The sequence below is a fragment of the Rhipicephalus microplus genome, unplaced genomic scaffold (assembly GCF_043290135.1).
Source record: "Rhipicephalus microplus isolate Deutch F79 unplaced genomic scaffold, USDA_Rmic scaffold_16, whole genome shotgun sequence".
NCBI lineage: Eukaryota > Metazoa > Arthropoda > Arachnida > Ixodida > Ixodidae > Rhipicephalus > Rhipicephalus microplus.
The window spans coordinates 8,446,874-8,466,430 of NW_027464589.1; the positions used below are offsets into that span (position 1 = coordinate 8,446,874).

Consider the following 19,557-nt stretch of genomic DNA (forward strand, 5'->3'; position numbering starts at 1 on the left):
AGTAATAACTTCCCATTGGTGTCTGAAAATCCGTCAAGGTCATGTATGTGGGCATTCATGTCCCCTAGAAGGATGATTTCGGCCCCATTACCAAATTCCTTAATATCCGCACTCATGCAATCCACTATCTCCTGATTCTTTTCTCTGCAGTTATTCCCCGTCCACAAGTAGGCTACCCCTAGCCACGTTTCCTTTCCACCTACTGTGCCCAGAACCAAGAGGTGCTCTGAACACGTCTGTTTCACTCTAACCCATTTGGCTCCGCGGTGAATTAGCATTCCTACACCCCCACCTTTCCTTTCCGATATGGTCCTGTTACACCCTTCCCAAACATAATCTTTAATACGTGGTGGCTCTTCCAAGTCTCTAAGGTGTGTTTCTGTAACCGCATACACGCCTATCTGTTCTTTGTTTAACTGCTCCTCAATCTCTAACCATTTTGCCTTCTTTCTGCCACCCTGCATGTTTATGTAACTAATTGCAACACGCGCCTTTTTCCTTTTTCTTTTACCTTTTTTCTGATTTTTCGCAATTCTACCTGTCAAAGCGTCCTCCTGGTTGTTTTCCCTGTTACGAGCTACCTCGGACTCCGAAGGGCCCGTGAGCCCCCCAAAAAAGCTACTGTGCGTCCTGCCAGTCGCCAGCCTACCTCGTGTCCAAGCCTCTTATCGAAATGAATCTTGTCTCTTTGGAAGCCACCCCACCTGTGCACTTCCCTGTTTAAATCCACTACCTCGAAACCCTTCTCTCGACTAATTCGCCAGATCTCTTTGTTTGCGTCGACTACCGCTCTTTGCAGGTTGACGTTGCGTACTGGTACTTCCGGTACTGTGCATACTACAATTTGCACCTGGGGGGACACGGTGCGCATGTCATCCACCCCTTTCGCCAAGGTCGTCGCTAGTCCTGACGATTCTTTTTTCAGGACGTCATTTAACCCTCCCGCAATTACAACGAGGTTACGATTGTTAGCTTTAGCTGCGAGTTGTTCACCCGCTTGACTCATTACTGTCCCCAGCGTTTGTCCTGGGAACGTCCCTATCGCAACTCTCTTGTCGCCTTTCACCCTTTCTTTGATTGCCGCTGCGCATCGGACTAAATTTGAGTCACCGGCGATGATGACCTGTTCAGACATTCCTTCTGAAACCTGCACCTGGCTGCTGACTAGGTGACTAGCGTGAGTCACGGCTGCTGGTTTGCTCCCTCCCTCCCTCAAAACTACTTCCCGGTAGCTGGGCCCTGTGGCCAATGTATCTGCCTTTGTCATGCCTGTTTCCCTCATCTCTCCCGCACGGGGGGTCGTCGCCATAATGCTTCCGCCGTCACCTGCGTCTTCGTTCCCTTTCGCGACCTTCGATAGGCCCTTCTCGGCTGCCCGGAGCCTTTCTTCCATGGCTGACGTTTTCTCTCGCTCCTTCGCCAATGCATTCTCCAGCGCTGCGATTTTCTCCATGAGCCCACTCTGGACCGCCATCATATTTTTCATTTTCTCCTCGAACTCGCACTGTCTACACTTGGCGTCATCTTCTGCTTTCTCCTCCGCACTAATTTCCACCTTCCGCCCTACCCCGCACTCGGAACACTTTACGGTCTTTTTGACCATGGCTAGCTCAGTTTACCGATGCCCACGTGTTAGAAAACTGTACTAAAATACACTGGTCTAAGCCAAAAAGAACCACAATAATAAATAAATACGCTACACTTCACAGCACCTGCGCATGCACGTGGTCGGTCTACGCGCAGGCCTCAGCCACGTGGTGGCTGGAGAAAAAAGACACAGTACAAAATACTAAAAAAAAACAAAAAACGTACACCGTACTAGACCTAATCAAGCTTTACGCTAGCGCCTTACGTTCTCATAACGCTACATACAGAGGCAAGCTGGAAACATGCAAAAACACTTATCTGTAGCTGTCGTTCCGGAGCTCTCCAAAAACACGTCCGACCTCTACCACCACTTCCGCGCGTAGACATTCCGCGCGTAGTCGATGGATGGATGGATGCTATGAGCGTCCCCTTTATAACGGGGTGGTGGCAAGTATGCCACCAGGCTCGACAAAAAAAAACACCTTTTTTTCTTTTTTTTATGTTGGCCTAATGCCTCTACTTCGATAAATTCTATCTTAATAGAAAAAAGGTAAATTTTCAGCTTAAGTTCTCTGCCATTTACAGCACACTGTCCATATTTTATTTTTCCAATATTTATTTTTGTCCTTTCTCTCTAATTTTCTGCCACCAATACTCTAACCGTCTTTTACTTATTTCAATCGCGGGTGTGTTCAGCTTTCCATTGTTGTCCCTAAAACCCAAGGCTTCCTGTAGGCTCGTGCCCAAACGTACACCTGGGTGGATATCTCCACATTCAATCAGAACATGCTCCGCCGTTTCCTTATCTTTCCCGCAGCATGTGCATTGTTCTTCTTCTTTACTGAATCTTGCTTTATAACTACGCGTTCTAAGGCCACCCGATCTCGCTTCAAACAGTAAAGCGCTTCCCCTTGAATTATCGTAAAATGCCTCCCTCCTTATTTCATTTTTGCCCTTTCGGTAGTTACTCAAAGCCGGTTTTTTCTCCATAGCTGCCATCCAGTAAATCCTCTCCGCCTCCCTGACTTTTCCCTTAACGCTCTTTGTTGACATATGGCTCACAATACCAGCCGTATATTTACTAGTGAGTCTTCTAGTTCTTTTTCTCCACTGTGTGTCCACGCTCTTCCTATACAAATAACGGAACACCTTCTCTGCCCATCTACTCTCCTTCATATTTCTTAGCCTTTCTTCGAACCTTATTTTGCTCTGCGCTTCCCTCGCCTCAAAACCTGCCCACCCCATATCGCCCTTTACAGCCTCGTTTGTCGTCTTCCCGTGAGCACCCAACGCGAGGCGTCCCACAGTCCTTTGATTTACATCCATTCCCGATTGCACCTCTGCCCTCATGCACACCACTGAGCTCCCAAAAGTAAGCCCTGGAACCATTACACCCTTCCACAGACCTCGAAGCACCTCATACCTATTGTATCCTCACAACGCTCTGTGCTTCATTATTGCCGCATTCCTCGTTCCTTTTGCTGCCGAGGCTTTTTCCTGTACCTCCATGTATCTATCACTCTCATTTACCCATACTCCAAGGTACTTGTATTCACTTACCCTCGGTATTTCTTGGCCTTGTATGGACACCGTCTGATCACAGGGATCATTGAATACCATCAAACCACACTTCGTTACACTGAATCCTAGTCCAAGAGCCTCACCTTCCCTTCCGCATATATTCGCCAGCTGCTGTATATCATCTCGACTGTCCGCAAATAAGACGATATCGTCCGCATAAAATAAACCTGGAAGCTTCTGCTCAATCATCATGCCGCCCTGTTTGTGTGACAGATTAAAACCAATGTTGCTACCTTCTAGCGCTTTTTCCATACTCACCATGTACAGCATGAATAACAGTGGGGACAAAGGACATCCCTGTCTCAGACCCCTGCTAACCTCAACGTTCTCTTTGCTACGCATTCCTTCCCACTCTATGCAAACTGTATTTTCTCGGTATATCTCCCTCAAAAGCTGTATACAGTCGTCGCCCATGCCCATTCCTTTCAATATATCCCACAAAATTTCCTGATTAACGTTGTCGTATGCCCCAGTGATGTCTAGAAAAGCCACGTACAAGGGCCTATTCTCTATTTTAGATATTTCTATACACTGAGTGAGAACAAACAGGTTATCGTCTAACCGCCTGTCGACTCGAAATCCGTTCTGAAGTTCTCCCAAAATATCGTTATGTTCGGCCCATGTTTCTATTTTCATTTTTACTGCTTGCATCGCCAACCTGTATAGTACCGATGTAATGGTTAGTGGTCTATACGAGCGAATCTTGTCTTTTTCTCCCTTGCCTTTATAGATTAAGTTCATTCTACTTTGTCGCCAACTGTCCGGTATTTGTCCGTCCTTTAAGCTTTTTTCTACTGCTTTTAACAATGCTTCTTTAGTTTTATGTCCTAGTTCGTTAATGAGGCTAACGGGAATCCCATCTAAACCCACGGCAGTGCGCTTTGGAATTTTTCTTTCGGCCTTTTTCCAGTTGAAATTATGTAGTACTAGCTCTTCCTCTGTTGCTTTCTCCGCCACACTTTTACTCACCGGGGAGATCCCCTGGACGCTCTTTTGAAACGAATCGGCTGTTACCTTTTGGATGTAACCTAGCGCTTCGTACCCTTCCAATTGATTTCCTCCTTCATCTAGAATATGTTGTTGCGTTGTGACAGACTTCCTACCTAGCGCCTTTATGTGGCTCCAAAAAATCCTAGGCGCGGCCTCCTTTTTTTCGTGTATCTCTGTCATCCAGCGTTCACTTTCACCTTTAATTTTTGCCTCTACCAATTTCTGTACAAGGGATTTTTTCTCCAAATATATTTCCCATATTTTTTTGATTTCGTCCTGCGGCCGCTTCTCCTTTTTTGCCTTTCTATGCTCCCGTGATGCTTCGCGTCGCTTCTCGATCACCTCCCGGATTTCCTTGTTCCACCAACTTTTTGGCTTCCTTTTTCCTTTCCAGCAAACGGTTTTCTTCTCTTTCCCTATCTCCTTCGTCATTAGATGTAACAGCTCCCTATACTCCCAGTCCTTGCCTGGTATTTCGCCTACTTCTTCCTCGACTCTTGCGGCTATATTTATTATTTGTTTGTCATTTAAATACGAGCTGCCAGACTTTGATTCCATGCTCATATTTTTAGTTTCGTATCCCATTTGTAATGTTATTCGTTTATGATCACTACCCAAGCTGTTAATGCCTTCCTCGTCTATCCTCATTTCTGTCAGTTTGTGGTAAATTCCTTCAGTCATGAGACAATAATCAATACTTGATTGCTTGTTTCCGACTTCCCATGTGATCTGGTAGTCAAATGGGATCGGAAGCGCCACCTAGGGAGCGGGAAATGAAAGGGCCCGCGTTTCACCACCTCGTCCCAGCGGAGTTTGCAAACTGAAGAAGAATCTAGTAACGTTGGCTCGGGGCTCGTTGGACTTCGCTGACGGCGCCTCGCGCCCGAGGCCGACGCTCACCTTTTGTTGCTACTCCGCGTACGCTCGGCTGAAGGGTGGTACGGTGTCCTGGTGCGTGGCCAAGCTGCGCCTACCCGTCTCCCTCCGAAGCCAACGCGAGCGCCTTTACCCTCGCTCGAGCAACCGGGCCTTGGTACCGGGGTCTCCGTGAATCACCTTTACCACGGAGACGTGCTCGTGGCACCCTGTGTAGTACTTTTATGTTCGTGGCGTGGATAAGCCCATTTACTTTCCCGCCGCGCCTTTGCAACAGGCTGTACTAGATTTGGTGTTGCCACAGACAATAAAGTGTTGCGACCTTGAGCAGTATCGTGTTCTCGCCATGGTGACGTTTAACGCATGCCCTGCGGCTCGCTAAGACCGGACCCACGCTAGCGGCCGCACTCCTTCAGGATGCGTGTCACTACAAGATTCATCTGCAACAAATACAAACGCACCGATAGTGCGACAGAAATACTGAATTATATTGGCCGTGATACACTTGAAGCGAGACGTGCAGAAAATAGATTCAAATTCTTGTATTAATTATACTAAAATGTAATACAAATTAAAAATAAGATATACATTAAACACTGCGCACAAGTGCACGTTTTGATATCGGGAAAATGATACAGGAATACAGCTCTTGGAACGATGCATTAAAATATTCCTTTTCCCCGAGAACCATAAGCGCCTGGAACAAACTACGGAAAGAAATTGTAGATAGCCCCAGTGTAGCAGTGTTTATTACACACTTGAGGGAAAAGCGTGGGTAAAGTTGTCCTCGCATCGCTGTATTCTTTGAATAGCAGTGTTTTATGCGGTGATTCATGTTTCGGTTGCTAATCATTCGTTGATGTGTTCTGTTGATGTACTTTTTCGTCCACTCATGCTTGGAGTGAACTCGCATCGCTGTATTCTTTGAATTGAAGTGTTTCATGTGTTGATTTCATGTTTTGGTTCATAATTACTTGTTGATGTGTTTTTTTGGTGAACTTTTTTTTTCTTTGTCCACTCCTGCTTGGAGTCAAGCCATTCTGCAGTATTTCTAAATAAATGAAAAAAGCAAGCGTTTGACGACCTCTTTAACAGGGGGCCGCAGTCAATAACACTTCCGGCGTTTTATGCAACTGTTGCATTTTTTCGCCATGTCCAGTCGACCTGTCCTGGCATAGATGTGCTGAAGCCACATAGTTGAGACAACTGCTGCTTTGTTGATTCCGTTGGTCCCCCCAGCCCGCCGTGCTCGCTGTAGACGGGAGTCTTGGAGCACGTTAACGGCTTCTTTTCTGGCTGAACACCTCCGGGACTTCATTTGGCTCCTGGGATGGGGTGTGCTTCCCACTCTCGACCGCCTCGAAAGGTGGAGAATGGTCCAGTCAGCGACATGTCTGTACTGCTTCCTTCGGGAAACAAATCAACATTTTCTGAGGCATTGTGGCATTGCTCGCGTTTTTTGGAGAGTCGTACATGCCAGATTTCGCTGCCTCAGAGTAAATCGCTTCGTTTCTTCCCACGGTGTTCGCGAGGAGCTTCGCTTGTCTTCTCATTGTTGCCGGCTCTTTCTGCCTCTGGCGCAACCGCTACGAGGCGGTTGCAGTGGGCCGCCGGCACCACGTGCTCTTCGTGATCCTAGAGCGATTGTACTCGGAGCTGCTGTCTGTTTTGTTGGAGGAGCTCTTCTTCCTCGGTGAAGAGGAATTTCTTCGGCACTGGTCTTACCCTTTTGTGTCGGTCTGTGATGGACGAGTGAAACTTGTCTCTCGGCCAGCCTGGTATCGATAGGCTGATGTGTCGATGCGCCCGGCAGAAATGGCATGCCAACATGTAAATATGCAAAATGTGTATATTGATGTTTTATGTGTGTCTCTTGTTTACCTTGAAATATTGTTTGTGGTTGTGTTTGTGTGAACCATCGAATGCACATGTTCTTTCAAAGTCATCTCATATCCATGTTCATGAAAATGACTTCTGTTTTGTCATCATCGTTAGTGTATGTCTAAGAAGAATATGTTCTGTTGAGTGTTATTGACGTTTGTGACCATAAATTTTTCCAAACACAGAAACTAGTCATCGGACGCTGCCTGCATCGGCGTTGCGAGGCGAGAAAGGGGCACGTAGGGAAGGAGAGAGGGGACGTGCATGCGCAATGGCAGTGTCAATGCATCAGTGAGGAATGCCTATATAGGCAAGGGGAAAGTGAGCGTAGGTTAGCAGAAGCTCCCTGCGTCAGCGTTGTGAGGCGAGAGTGGGAGAGGAAAGAAGCTACGCATGCGTAGTGTGAGTGCGGATGCTGACGCCGCGTGGCATACACCCGGGATGCTTCGCGTCTAAAAGAGATAACCTTCAAGTTACGATGGAGCCTGAGCACGTGGTGTAGGAGTTGTTTGTCTTGACATGTTCGTGTTTGCTCAAATAAACTTCACTTGATAGTTGGCTTGTTTCTTCTAAGTGTTTCGTCTAGTTTTCGTCATTTTTTGCGCTTCTTTTCCCCTTCATGTATGGTACACAAACACGTCAAGCGCCCCGCTGAGGTGGTCTCGTGGCTAAGGTACTCAGCTGCTGACCCGCAGGTCGCGGGATCGAATTCCGGCTGCGGCGTCTGCATTTCCGATGGAGGCAGAAATGTTGTAGGCCCGTGTGCTCGGATTTGGGTGCATGTTAAAGAACCCCAGGTAGTCAAAATTTGCGGAGCCGTCCACTACGGCGTCCCTCATATTCATGTGGTGGTTTTGGGACGCTTAACCCCGCATATCAATGATATCGATCAAACACATCAAGCTCCTTCTGCTGCAAATTCAGTCACGAGTACTCGACAAAGAAGCAAAATAAATAAATAGGTATATTAGATGAATGGCTTATTTTGTATATGCATCGCCTTTAGGCATGGATATATGTCGCATAAAAATTCCTTTGATTTCAGTTTCACTCTTGCTAGGCGTGTAACTGAAAGATTTGCAAAGCGCAGAAAATGAGTAGTTACAGCGTAACTACGGAAGAAACAAACATGGACATGAAGGAACGCTGTCGTAGCACTCTTTTCTGTCCCTGGTTCTCCCTATACCGTGGTTTCACTGTAACGATTCGTTTTCTTGCTTTGTGCAAATATGTGGAGTCCAAAGTACCCACTAGGCCTAGCATCTTTCTTACTGACATGGGTAAGACGAGAAAATGGCACAACTGTGATACTACGTGGGCCTATCTTTACTACACCGTACACTCAGTGCACCAGCAGGTAAGTTTTGTTATTTTAATTGATGAAAATTCATCATACTGTGAAGTACAACAGATCAAAGCGAAGGAGTCACATATAGTTCTTCATGTCAGGTGGAGGGTGGTCGGGGTTTGAGTACATTCTCGTGGAGAATTTTGCCGCCCGAGTCGTAGAAGGTGACCACCATGGAGTCTTCGGCAACCTCCATGTACGCGAAGCCACCGTAGCTGAACACTGAGGCCCAGGCAAACTTCAGAGAGTTCCGGGGGAGAGATCGGCGATGGATGAGCGATGGGTTGATGAAGTTCGTACAGCCGCTGATGAAGTACTCCACCTTCCAACCAAGCCGCTCAGGGCGAATGTGCTGCAGAAAGTGCGCTCGTGAGAAGTACTGTAAATATATTGAACAGAAATTTGTATGGCTCAGTGAAGTTATAAGAATACAAGGGCTTTCCATTCATATTTGGTTTAGTTAGTGTTTCTATTCGAAAAAAAAGCACTCGATGGAGAAAATTTTGAGTACGTAAGCACACTATTTGCGGAAATAATGAAGAAAACAACGCATTGACAAGGGCGTCAAGGGAACCACTTCTAAGAAGTGCTTCCTTCAGAGCCGGCTGGGCAGTCTCCCCCTGACCGAGCGGATCTCGAAACATGAACCCACTTTTTAAAACTGAAAACTAAGAAAGCAATCTTGGCTGGAACGTTTTGTCATTGCACTGGTCCACTTATACTTTAACAAATAAAACGATTGTTCCTTCAGTCAAGCTGGCCACAGTTTTCATTATCGTTCAATTTTCAAAATCTTTAAACCGTGCTTATTTTCTGACTAACAAGAAGCCCCATCGAGTAGCTTTTTAACCGTTAGGATGGTGCTTCAAGAAAAGCAATAAGGTTATAGCACGTGCTTTTGTGGCTCCATGTGGCGTAATTCTAAGTTTGTTGAGAAAAAATCACAGCATATCCTCGAAGTGAATGATGGCGAGTTCATTCATTCATTCATTCATTCATTCATTCATTCATATTTATTTCTTTCATTTGTTTCTTTCATAACAAAGTGCACTCCGTGACCATGAGAGCGAGAGAGCCAAGAGCGAGTGCGTGGTACAGCTGTTGAGACGCCGCAGCGAAACAGCGTGCTATAAGTGCACCCACGATTATTGTTCTCCCTTTCTACCTACGATTGAAACGCTCGCAGTCGGAGCTCCCAGTTCGTGCAAGCCAGGACAACGTATGTACTATGTCATGCCTAAGAAGGGACAAGGCTCGACCCTAAGAAGCTTCGCCCGTAAAAACTAAATTGTAAAGCTCGAGAAACCGCATGTGACGAAACGAAGAAAAAAACGATGTCTCACTCAGACATACGGGTTAGTGATTAGGTGGCCGCCGTTGTCAGCGTGTATGGATATCCAAAGGCAAAAAAGTTTTTTCAGTACAAGAGAGGGCTTAAATAAAACTGAACTATAGTTGGTGACAACCTAAGAATAAATATAGGCTCCACTGACGAAGCATTATCGCCCTTATTTTTCATGCCTCTGCGCTACTAAGGAAGTAGTTCCCAAACAGTGGCCATAATTTTTACGCTTACAACCCTTACCTTACAATACTTTTTTGGTGTTTAAATGCAGAATCTGAAGCTTGATAATTAAACTTGAGAAAGTGTGGGCTTCCGCGTAAGCTTAGCAAAATATCTGTTGTTTAAATTGCACCCCCCCCCCCCCCCCCCACTGCGCTCATCTCCGAGTCCACGAAGAAGCAATGCACATCTCTCGAAGGCGATATTTCTGCGCGGTACCTAAGGCTGTACTAAACAAGCAATGCCACATATAACCTAATGTTTAGAATTAAGAAATTGTTCTTTTGTGCTTTTACAAAATGTCACGGACAGCTATTTTTGGCGACACCGCGTCACGGCAATTAACGGGCGCCGTACTCTCCGACTGACCGTGAGAAACGGCGGCTCATGAAAGGGATCCGAGAAGTGCAAAATGGGGTGCTCTTCTTAGAACGTCGCCGCCACAGTTAATCCTTTTGTAACTGTGGCGACGTCTGCAAGGTCGTAGAAGGCCGCGGTATACCCCGAACAAGGATTAGACTACAAGACGCACCGACTGAGAGCTAAGTGGTTGACCGTTCCCACGGGGAAAAGCGTGGGAAACGCTCTGGTGGCCAAGCCGTATGACAACAACCCGACAGGTTGTCACTCTCGCTAGTTGCGGGCCCTCTCCCAATTGAAAAAAAGGGGTGGGGTCAAAATATTTTTGGGGCGGAGTTTCCCCTCAATTAAACGCGCATGATTGGACCCATGTAGAGGTCTCTTGTCCCCAAGGAAGAGAGCGAGGAGACACGAGTGGGATTTAAGCGCAGGTTTTTGCCCTGCTAGGCAGACTAGTCGGTGACCAACATGGTGTAGAAACAGATCAACAAGCATCTCTTCTAGAAGTTTTTAGTGTGGCTCTGTATCGGCTGGCCACCTAAACTTAGCCGTTCGTCTAGTTGTGACGCGATATTAACGTCTGCAACGTAGACATCGGGACTTCGCTTCGAGTTAGCTCAACCTGCTCGAAGTCACCTGCAAGCACTAGCCTCCCGGAGCCTCCAGCGTTGCAACACCGCCGACATCGCAGTCGTGCCAGAACTCTCTCCGACTTCTCGCATCCGATCGTCGGGGACACAACGCTGCCGGTCATCACACGTATGCCTTCACCTGTTTATATCTTCGAACTTTCTCCTCCGTCGTTCTATTCTTGTTAGTTGGTGTAGTTTGTAATAGTTCTCTCTCGTAAGCTGATTTATTGTTTCTGTTATATATTTCTTTAGTTGTATCAAGTGTCGATGTATTTTGTTAGTTGTATTGAAGTGTTGTATTAGATCCCGTGTGCTGCAATATCCCTAGAGTAAAGTTGTTTTGTTTTCTCACGTCTCTGATCACTTCACTGTCTCTGCTTGCGTGCGGAACGAACCAACCTGCTGTCATTCCCGTCGCCGACTTCGCGCTGGCGACGCTAGAGTGGCAGCTTGTAACAAAACTGGCGTCCGCGAGACAGGACGTTCCGTACAAGAGTAAGACAGTGAGGGGTGAACGAGAACCGTGCGGACAGCGTTGTGATAGAGCCACACAGTTGAAGCGGTTGCATCCTGCAATGATTGCGCTGTTTTTATAGTGGCATTATAGTGACAGTTGCAGTATGGAGTGTATGGATTTTGATAAGTGGATCGCATACGGTAAACAGTTAGGCCTCGAGGGCGCCGAACTGAGACAATGTGTTAAGGAGCAGCAGGAACAGGCGCAGGCGTTAGCCAGAGAAGAGCGGGCACGGGCCCGGGAGAAAAGGGAAAAAGAAAGGGAGAGAGAGCGCGAAGAAAGGAAGAGAGAACGCGAAGAAAGGGCGAAAGAACGAGAAGCGGCAAGGGAAGCCGGAGAACGGAAAGTGCAGTTACTGCAATTAAAGATTCGCCTCAGCGAGAGTAGCAGGGTGAGCCGATCCAGCAGTGAGCACGGCGATGCCGGCGAGGAACTGTCATTTGAGTGAGACACATGGTGTCAAGGGCTACTCCCGGTTCTGCCTTGCGAGGCAAATGAAGCTGTTGCGCGACTCAGTCAGCAGAACGCGAACAACTACGAGGTAGTTAAGGCAGAGATGTTCCGGACATTCGGAACTTCTGCCTGGACCAAAGAAGAGCAGCTCAGACAAGAGTCTGAAAGAAAGCGCGAAACAGAAAGACAACAGTCTGAAAGTGAGGGGCGTCGGAAAGCGCTGGACGTTAAAGTGTGGCAGGAAGCGCTAGAACCAGAGATCGCGCCAGAAAAGGGCCCGCGTATTCTAGAATGCATCAAGGTAGAGTATGCTGAGAACGAGGACTTGGCCGGTCTGGAGGTAGAGACGATGTCGAAAGACGCTCCTTGCGTGGATGAGGAGAGTGCCAGCAGCCCCAATGGGCCCAGTAAGATGCTGGAAACCTCCTTCGTGCCTCAAGAGTACGTTTCGACATCGTCAAATGTAGGCATAAGTAGTGCAGTGGCTAATCGAAGCAAGAACGTGATGCTTCAAGAGTGCAGTGATGCTATCGGAGAGGGCCCGGCTAATGATTCTATCAGCGGTAACAAAGATAATTTGGCCGGGCAGTCCGTCGTGACACCGAGTTCAAAATGTTTGAGCGTGGGGAAAAATGTAGCAAAAGCTCGAACGAGCTTCCCAACCCCTCAGTGCCCAACATAACATGATGATGGCATCGAGAGAAAGGGGGCAAGCAAACATCACCGAAAACGAAAGAAGCGGAAGCGCACCGCACTGTGTAAGCCTAAGGCAGATCCCACTCCATCTCGAGAAAGACGAAAGGCTAGGCCATTCATCCGTTTCAAAAAACGTCAATGGTGGCGTTCATGGAGGCACAAGCGGCGAGCCAGGTGTAGAGGGGGAAAAGGAGGTGCGTCACCCGAACGAAAGGCGCGGTTCATTTCGACGACTTCGGGAAAGCTGCCTGGCCCGAAGGTTCAAAGTCGAAAAGGCACAACGGCTAAGTACTGCGTGGGGGCGACCACAAAGACACTATTACCCAGGCTTCCCCCCTGTTTCTGGCGTCCCTTGCATATTCCTGAGGGGAGCCGGCCGAAATGCAGAATGAGGCGTGACAGCAGGACACAGCCTGGCGTTCGTGCTTTTTGTAACCTCTGGCGTGCTCGAAAGCCGCCGGGAAAGCGACCCCATCGTGTGCGATTCAAGCGAATCTAATTGAGAAAAGGGGGGCGGCGGTCAGAGTGAAGAATTGTTACACGTGCGTGCTAAGTATGGTTACTTAGTGTTGCTTTGCAGATGCAGACTTCAGTCATCATTTTTGCAAGTTACGTGATGTGGTGTAAATTCTGCAGAAGGTAAAAACCGAGAAAAAGTGTTGTATTAGATCCCGTGTGCTGCAATATCACTACAGTAAAGTTTGTTTTGTTTTCTCACGTCTCTGATCTCTTCACTGTCTCTGCTTGCGTACGGAACGAACCAACCTGCTGTCATTCCCGTCGCCGACTTCGCGCTGGCGACGCTAGAGTGGCAGCTTGTAACACAAAATTAAACAGGGACAACAATAATATCTCACTACGTTGTTTGCAATTTTTTCACGAAACGTTTGCTGCTAGGTTTCTTCGCTCTGTTCTGTAACAATGGCAACTATGGCTCAAAGCGAAGAATGGAGAAACGATTTGAGATTTACTTCACAAATTTTGATTCTTGAAATGCCTTAAACGATGATTGTGCGTTTCGTGTCGTCATGCTTGTCGTCGTGTTTAAGGTAAACGCCAATGTTTCATTCGACGTCTTGTTTCATCGAAATAAAAGCGCGTAGCGCACAGTGTGTTTAACAGAGGGGATAATTGCATACGTTGTCAATAAGTTAATGGCCAATGCGATGTAGGCGGCTTAGTTGGCAGTGCTTAAAAGCTTTAGATGGAGTTTTGTTTCTTTGACAACTTGCACTCTATGGTGTTGTCATCAGCCCGTCAGCTTCTGAATATTCAACTTTTTCAAAACGGGGCCGTGTTAGGCTGTAACAGGGGCCAACACCTTCAATAAATTCGCTTTAGCGGTGGTCTAGTGGTTAAGGTACTCGGCTGCTGACCCACAGGTCGCGGGATCAAATCCCGGCTGCAGCGGCTGCATTTCCGATAGAGGCAGAAATGTTGTAGGCCCGTGTGCTCAGCTTTGGGTGCACATTAAAGAACCCCAGGTGGTTGACATTTCTGGAGCCCTCCACCACGGCGTCTCTCGTAATCACATTATGGTTTTGGGAAGTTATACCTCGCAAATCAATCAATCAAACCTTACCGAATATGTCTGGGTGAAGGTGTGTCTGTGCAAGCAAGGGGGTTTTCTCTCTCCGGGCAATTCGAGTGAATTCCGTGCTAGACTGTGCTTTCACAGGGGAGTGCAATGCATCTATCTTTTCTTTCATGTGACTAATTTAATAGAAACAACTCTTCTCTATGCGTAATATATGCTCGCAATACAGGCAAATTGCCAAATATATATATATATATATATATATATATATATATATATATATATATATATATATATATATATATATATATATATATATATATTGTCGCTGGATACTCCGTTTGCAAGAGTACACTTTTGACGTTGTGTACTGGTCTGGCAAACAGCATCAAGATGCCGACGCTCTCTCTCGCTGCCCTTTGCAACTTTCATCTACAACCACGCATCCTCGATGCCCCTCAGGTGATCAATCGGCTTCCTCTGCACTCACGTTATCACCCCTGGCAGTTGCTGGGCCACTATTTTTAAACAGCAGCGCTCAGTTTGCCGTGAGCCAACGTGACGACCCATACTGTAACCGCATCATCGGGTACTTAAATGACTCGCCTTCCCCACCTAATGCCAGACTACGTCGTCAGCTACTGCAGTTCAAGCTAGACAACAATGTCCTGCTGCGCTATACTTACAATGCGGATGGGCATCGTTTGGTGCCAGTACTTCCCCGTTCACTGCGAAAACAAGTTCTCGAAGCACTCCACGAAGATCCATCAGCTGGACACTTGGGATTTCAGAAGACCTACATACACGTTAAGAGCCGTTTCTTCTGGCCTGGTCTTCCTACCTTTGTGGCTAATTATGTCGCTTCTTGTGCACTGTGTCAACGCCGGAAACGACCAACTTCTGCTCCTACTGGATTATTACAACCCATTCCGTGTCCCGATACACCTTTTGTCGTTGTCGGAATAGACCTCGTCGGGCCACTTCCCGTAACGCCAGCGGGCCACCGCTGGATCGTCACAGCCGTCGACCACCTCACACGATACGCGGAGACCGCTCCTCTACGCCCTAGCTCCGCCTCAGACGTTGCCGCCTTCTTTTTAGAAGACGTTGTGTTGCGTCATGGTGCCCCTCGCACGTTGTTGAGTGACCGGGGCAAGGCCTTCATGTCGACAATTCTTGACGAAATTCTAAAAAGTTGTGGCACACTTCATAAGACCACATCCGCTTACCACCCACAGACAAATGGCCTGACAGAGTTATTCCACCGGACTCTAATAGACATGATATCCATGTACATCGGACCGAACCACGATAACTGGGACAAAATCTTGCCGTTCGTAACGTTTGCACACAACACCGTTGTTCAACGAACCACCGGGTATTCACCTTTCTTCCTCGTCTATGGTCGTGCGCTGGCATTCACTATTGACGCCTATTTCTTCAATGTAACGACAAAAAAGTCCACGACTACGCCAAAAAATTTCGTCTCCAGGCTCGCTGACGCACGGCAACGTGCTCAACTCAACACGGAGGCCAGTCAACTAGACCGCAAGCAACGATATGACAGCTTTCCTCGAGATGTCACCTTCCGTCCTGGAGATGAAGTACTACTTTGGACGCCTGTTCGTACACCCGCATTGTGTGAAAAGTTTCAGTCACGCTTTCTTAGACCTTACGTTGTTAGTGAACGAACATCTCCAGTCAATTACCTTGTCACTCCCGTCGAGGGTTCCTCGGACCGTCGTTATTGTGCATCCGAGATAGTTCACGTTTCACGCCTTAAACCTTATGTTCGCCGTACCTTTCCCGCCTAAGTCTCGGCCGGGTCGGCCGATCAAGTGCGCGGGGAAAATAAGTGTGAGCATCATTACTCGTTCCATCTTTTAATCTGTACATACTCATCATCACCACTCCAGTTTAGGTTGTGGGGCACATACTAGAGACAATAAAGAAGAGTCTTGAGGGTACTGGACGCCGTCTTACAATATATATATATATATATATATATATATATATATATATATATATATATATATATATATATATATATATATATCTATTCTTTCATGGGACTAATTTAATATAAACAAGTTTTCTCTATGCGTAATATATGCTCGCAATACAGGCAAATTGACAAAGATATATATATATATATATATATATATATATATATATATATATATATATATATATATATATATATATATATATATATATATATATATATATTGTCGCGCGTTACAAATTACAGGGCGTTTATTTGAAAACAGACAGTGGAACTCATAGAGACGCTTGCTTGCTTACTTGCTTGTTCCTTTCTTTTGTGGCTCTCACCCACTAAGGGGGATTGGCCAAGAAGCCGGTGGTTAATGCAAGTCAATACCTCTAGATTTTCTAGATTAAGGGAATATGATTACTGTGTTTTGACTGTGAAATTAATTTGGCGTAGAGACGCTCTCAAAGGCCGCTAAGAATGTCGTCTTCTTCACTCGCCTGCGCTGCGCCTCTCGAGCAAGTCCACCTTCTTCGTTGTCGTCGCTATCTAGCGCTAAATGCAGCTATGCACGCGGCATTACCCTCCCGCCAGAGTGAGCGTCGTCCCGATACTCAACAGGTAGAGATGTGGCCAGCGGGTGTTTACATCACTGAGAGTGGTAAAGTTTCATGCGGACCACGTGCACTTTCTCAGGCAGATGCTGGTGACGTTTCAAACAGAGGGAGGTGTCGGGCACGAATTCGTCCGTCACGTCGCTAAGACGGCGCGAAACCTTGTAGGGTCCGAAGTATCGGCGTAGGAGTTTCTCTGAGAGGCCTTGTCGTCGTACAGAAAACCAAACCCAGACTCTATCTCCTGGTTGGTGAATGACGAATCGATGGTGAAGGTTGTACCGTTGGGCGTCAAGTTGCTGCTGGCTCATTATTCTTACGCGGGCAAGCTGCCTTGCTTCCTCGGCGCGCTCAGTGAAGTCTGCGGCGTCTGTCTCTGAATCATTGCAATCGTAAGGCAGCATGGCGTCAAGCATTGTATTAACTTCTCTGCCATGAATTAGTGCGAACGGGGTCATTTTTGTTGTTTCCTGGTGCGCCGTATTATACGCGAATGTGACGTACAGCAATATTCGGTCCCAATTCTTGTGTTCCACGTCGACGTACATGCGAAGCATGTCAGCGAATGTCTTGTTAAGTCGTTCTGTTAGCCCATTCTTTTGTGGATGGTAAGCTGTCGTCTTCCTATGCGTTGTGCCACTGAGCGTAAGCACAGTGCGCAAAAGCTCGGCTGTAAAGCAGTACCTTTGTCTGTTATGACAAGAGCTGGAGCACCATGTCTCAGGACAATGTTTTCAATGAAGAGCTAAGCCGCTTCAGCTGCAGTGCCACTCGTGATTACCTTGGTCTGCGCGTATCGAGTGAGGTAACCCGTCGCCACTATAACCCAGTTGTTGCCGCTGTCCGATGTTGGGAATGGGCCCAGCAGATCCATTCCGATTAGAGAAAACGAAGTTTCTGGCACGGGCACAGGATGTAATAGCCCAGCGGGTTTGACAGGTGGTACCTTGCGCCGCTGTCAGTCAATGCATGTTCGGACGTAATGTTTCACCTCTGCTGTGATTCTTGGCCAGTAATATTTTTATTTGATGCGTGTCAGTGTTCTTGTGAAACCGATGTTGCCCACAGTGGCTTCGTCATGGCAGGCTTGTTAAATTTTGCTGCGGAGAGCTTCAGGAACTTCCAGCAGATAACTTCTACCTGTTGATGAAAAATTCTTTTTGTGCAGAATTCCGTCCCGTAAACAGAATGACGATAAGTTCTTCGAAAACACTCTTGGTGCATTGGCGGCTCATCCGTTCAAGAATTTTATAAGTGAGTTGAGCTCCCGATCATCTCGTTTTTGCCTAGAAATGATAGCTGCATCAACAACTATAAAACCTGTGAATTCATCATCCTCTGTAGCCGGTGATTCAATCGGTGACCTTGACAAACAGTCGGCGTCTAAGTGTTGCCTTCCGTACTTGTAAACTACGGCTTTGTCGTACTCTTGGAGCCGTAAGCTCCATCGTGCTAAACGTCCAAATGGGTCTTTCATGTTGGTCAACCAACAAAGAGAGCGATGGTCGCTTACGACTTGGAAAGCGCGGCCAAATAAGTACGGGTGGAACTTCACAACTGCCCAAACGACGGCCAGACACTCCTTCTCCGTTGTTGAGTAGTTGGACTCGGCGCGTGTCAACGTTCTGCTAGCGTAGGCGACCACTCTCTCTACACCATTGAACAAGAACAGCACCTAGGCCCACATATTTGGCGTTTGCATGGATGGCTGTTGATGCATTCTCGTCGAAGTGAGCGAGCACAGGTGGAGTTTATTGACGCTGTCGCAGCTCGTTGAACGACGCTTCTTGCTCTTCACCCCATACAAACGCAACGTCTTCCCTTTTAAGGCGAATGAGTGGAAAGGCGATGTGTGCAAAGCCTGCTATAAATCGCCGGTAGTAGGCGCCGAGACCCAGAAAACGCCTGACTGCTTTGCTATCAACAGGCCTTGCGAACTTTGCAACGACTGCAGTTTTATCCGGGGCAGGCTTCACACCTTCGCGACTGACCACGTGTCCCAGGAACTGGAGTTCTTCGAAGCCGAAGTGGCATTTTTCCGGTTTCAGTGTGAGTCCAGCGGACCATATGGCTTGGACGACTGACAGTAGCCGCTTTAGATGCTCTTTAAACGTGGCCGAAAAAACGATCACGTCGTCGAGGTACACAAGGCATGTTTTCCATTTCAGGCCGGACAGAATGGTATCCATTAGTCTCTGAAACGTGGCTGGGGCTGAGCATAGACAGGAAGAGAGGCCTTTGAATTCATAAAGCCCGTCTGGCGTCACGGAGGCGGTCTTTTCTCGGTCGCGCTCATCTACTTCTATTTGCCAGTATCCACTTTCAAGGTCCATGGACGAGAAGTAGCGCGCATGCCGTAGCCTGTACAAAGAGTTGTCGATCCGTGGTAATGGATAAATGTCTTTTTTTCTAACGGGGTTCAACTTACGATAATCGATGCAGAAACGCAAGCTGCGATCTTTCTTTTTCGCGAGTACCACTGGCGATGCCCAAAGACTCTTTGATGGTTGGATTACATCATCCTCTACCATCTTCTTGACTTGCTGCTGGATTGCCTCACGTTCTTTCTGAGCGACGCGAGACGGGTTCTGTCGGATCGGTCTTGCCGTGTCTTCCGTAATAATGCGATGCTTAGTCAGAGGCGTTCGACCCACTCGTGTTGTCGATGAGAAGCAGTCCTTGAACTGGTCGAGCAGCTCCATAAGACGGCATCTTTCAGTCGGTGTTAGACTCGGACCGATATTGACTGGTGGTGTATGTGGAGGTGATTGAGCTGTGGCTTCCTCTTGCATTGAAAGACAGTCGTGAGAGTAGTCGACCTCTTCGAGGTACGCCATAGCCGTGCCTTTACCGATGTGCCGGCGCTCATTCGTGAAGCTGGTCAGAAGCACCTCTGCGTGCCCATCCACTAAGCTGACGATGCCGCGA

General features: G+C 47.3%; 1 protein-coding gene across 3 annotated transcripts in view; it reads right to left on the reverse strand.

Moving 5' to 3' along the window:
* LOC119166664 (tartrate-resistant acid phosphatase type 5) overlaps nucleotides 1-19,557 on the reverse strand; it is a 389,636-nt gene that overhangs the window by 48,313 nt on the left and 321,766 nt on the right. Inside the window, exon 6 of one of the 3 annotated variants that reach the window (XM_075883350.1) lies at nucleotides 8,274-8,642. The exons of 1 other annotated variant lie outside the window; for it this stretch is intronic. In XM_075883350.1, coding sequence (XP_075739465.1) covers nucleotides 8,361-8,642 — 282 coding nt within the window. In that variant the 3' untranslated portion in view covers nucleotides 8,274-8,360. Of the gene's footprint in view, nucleotides 1-8,273; nucleotides 8,643-19,557 lie in introns of those variants that run through there. One more of the 3 variants, XM_037417985.2, reaches the window with a different exon arrangement.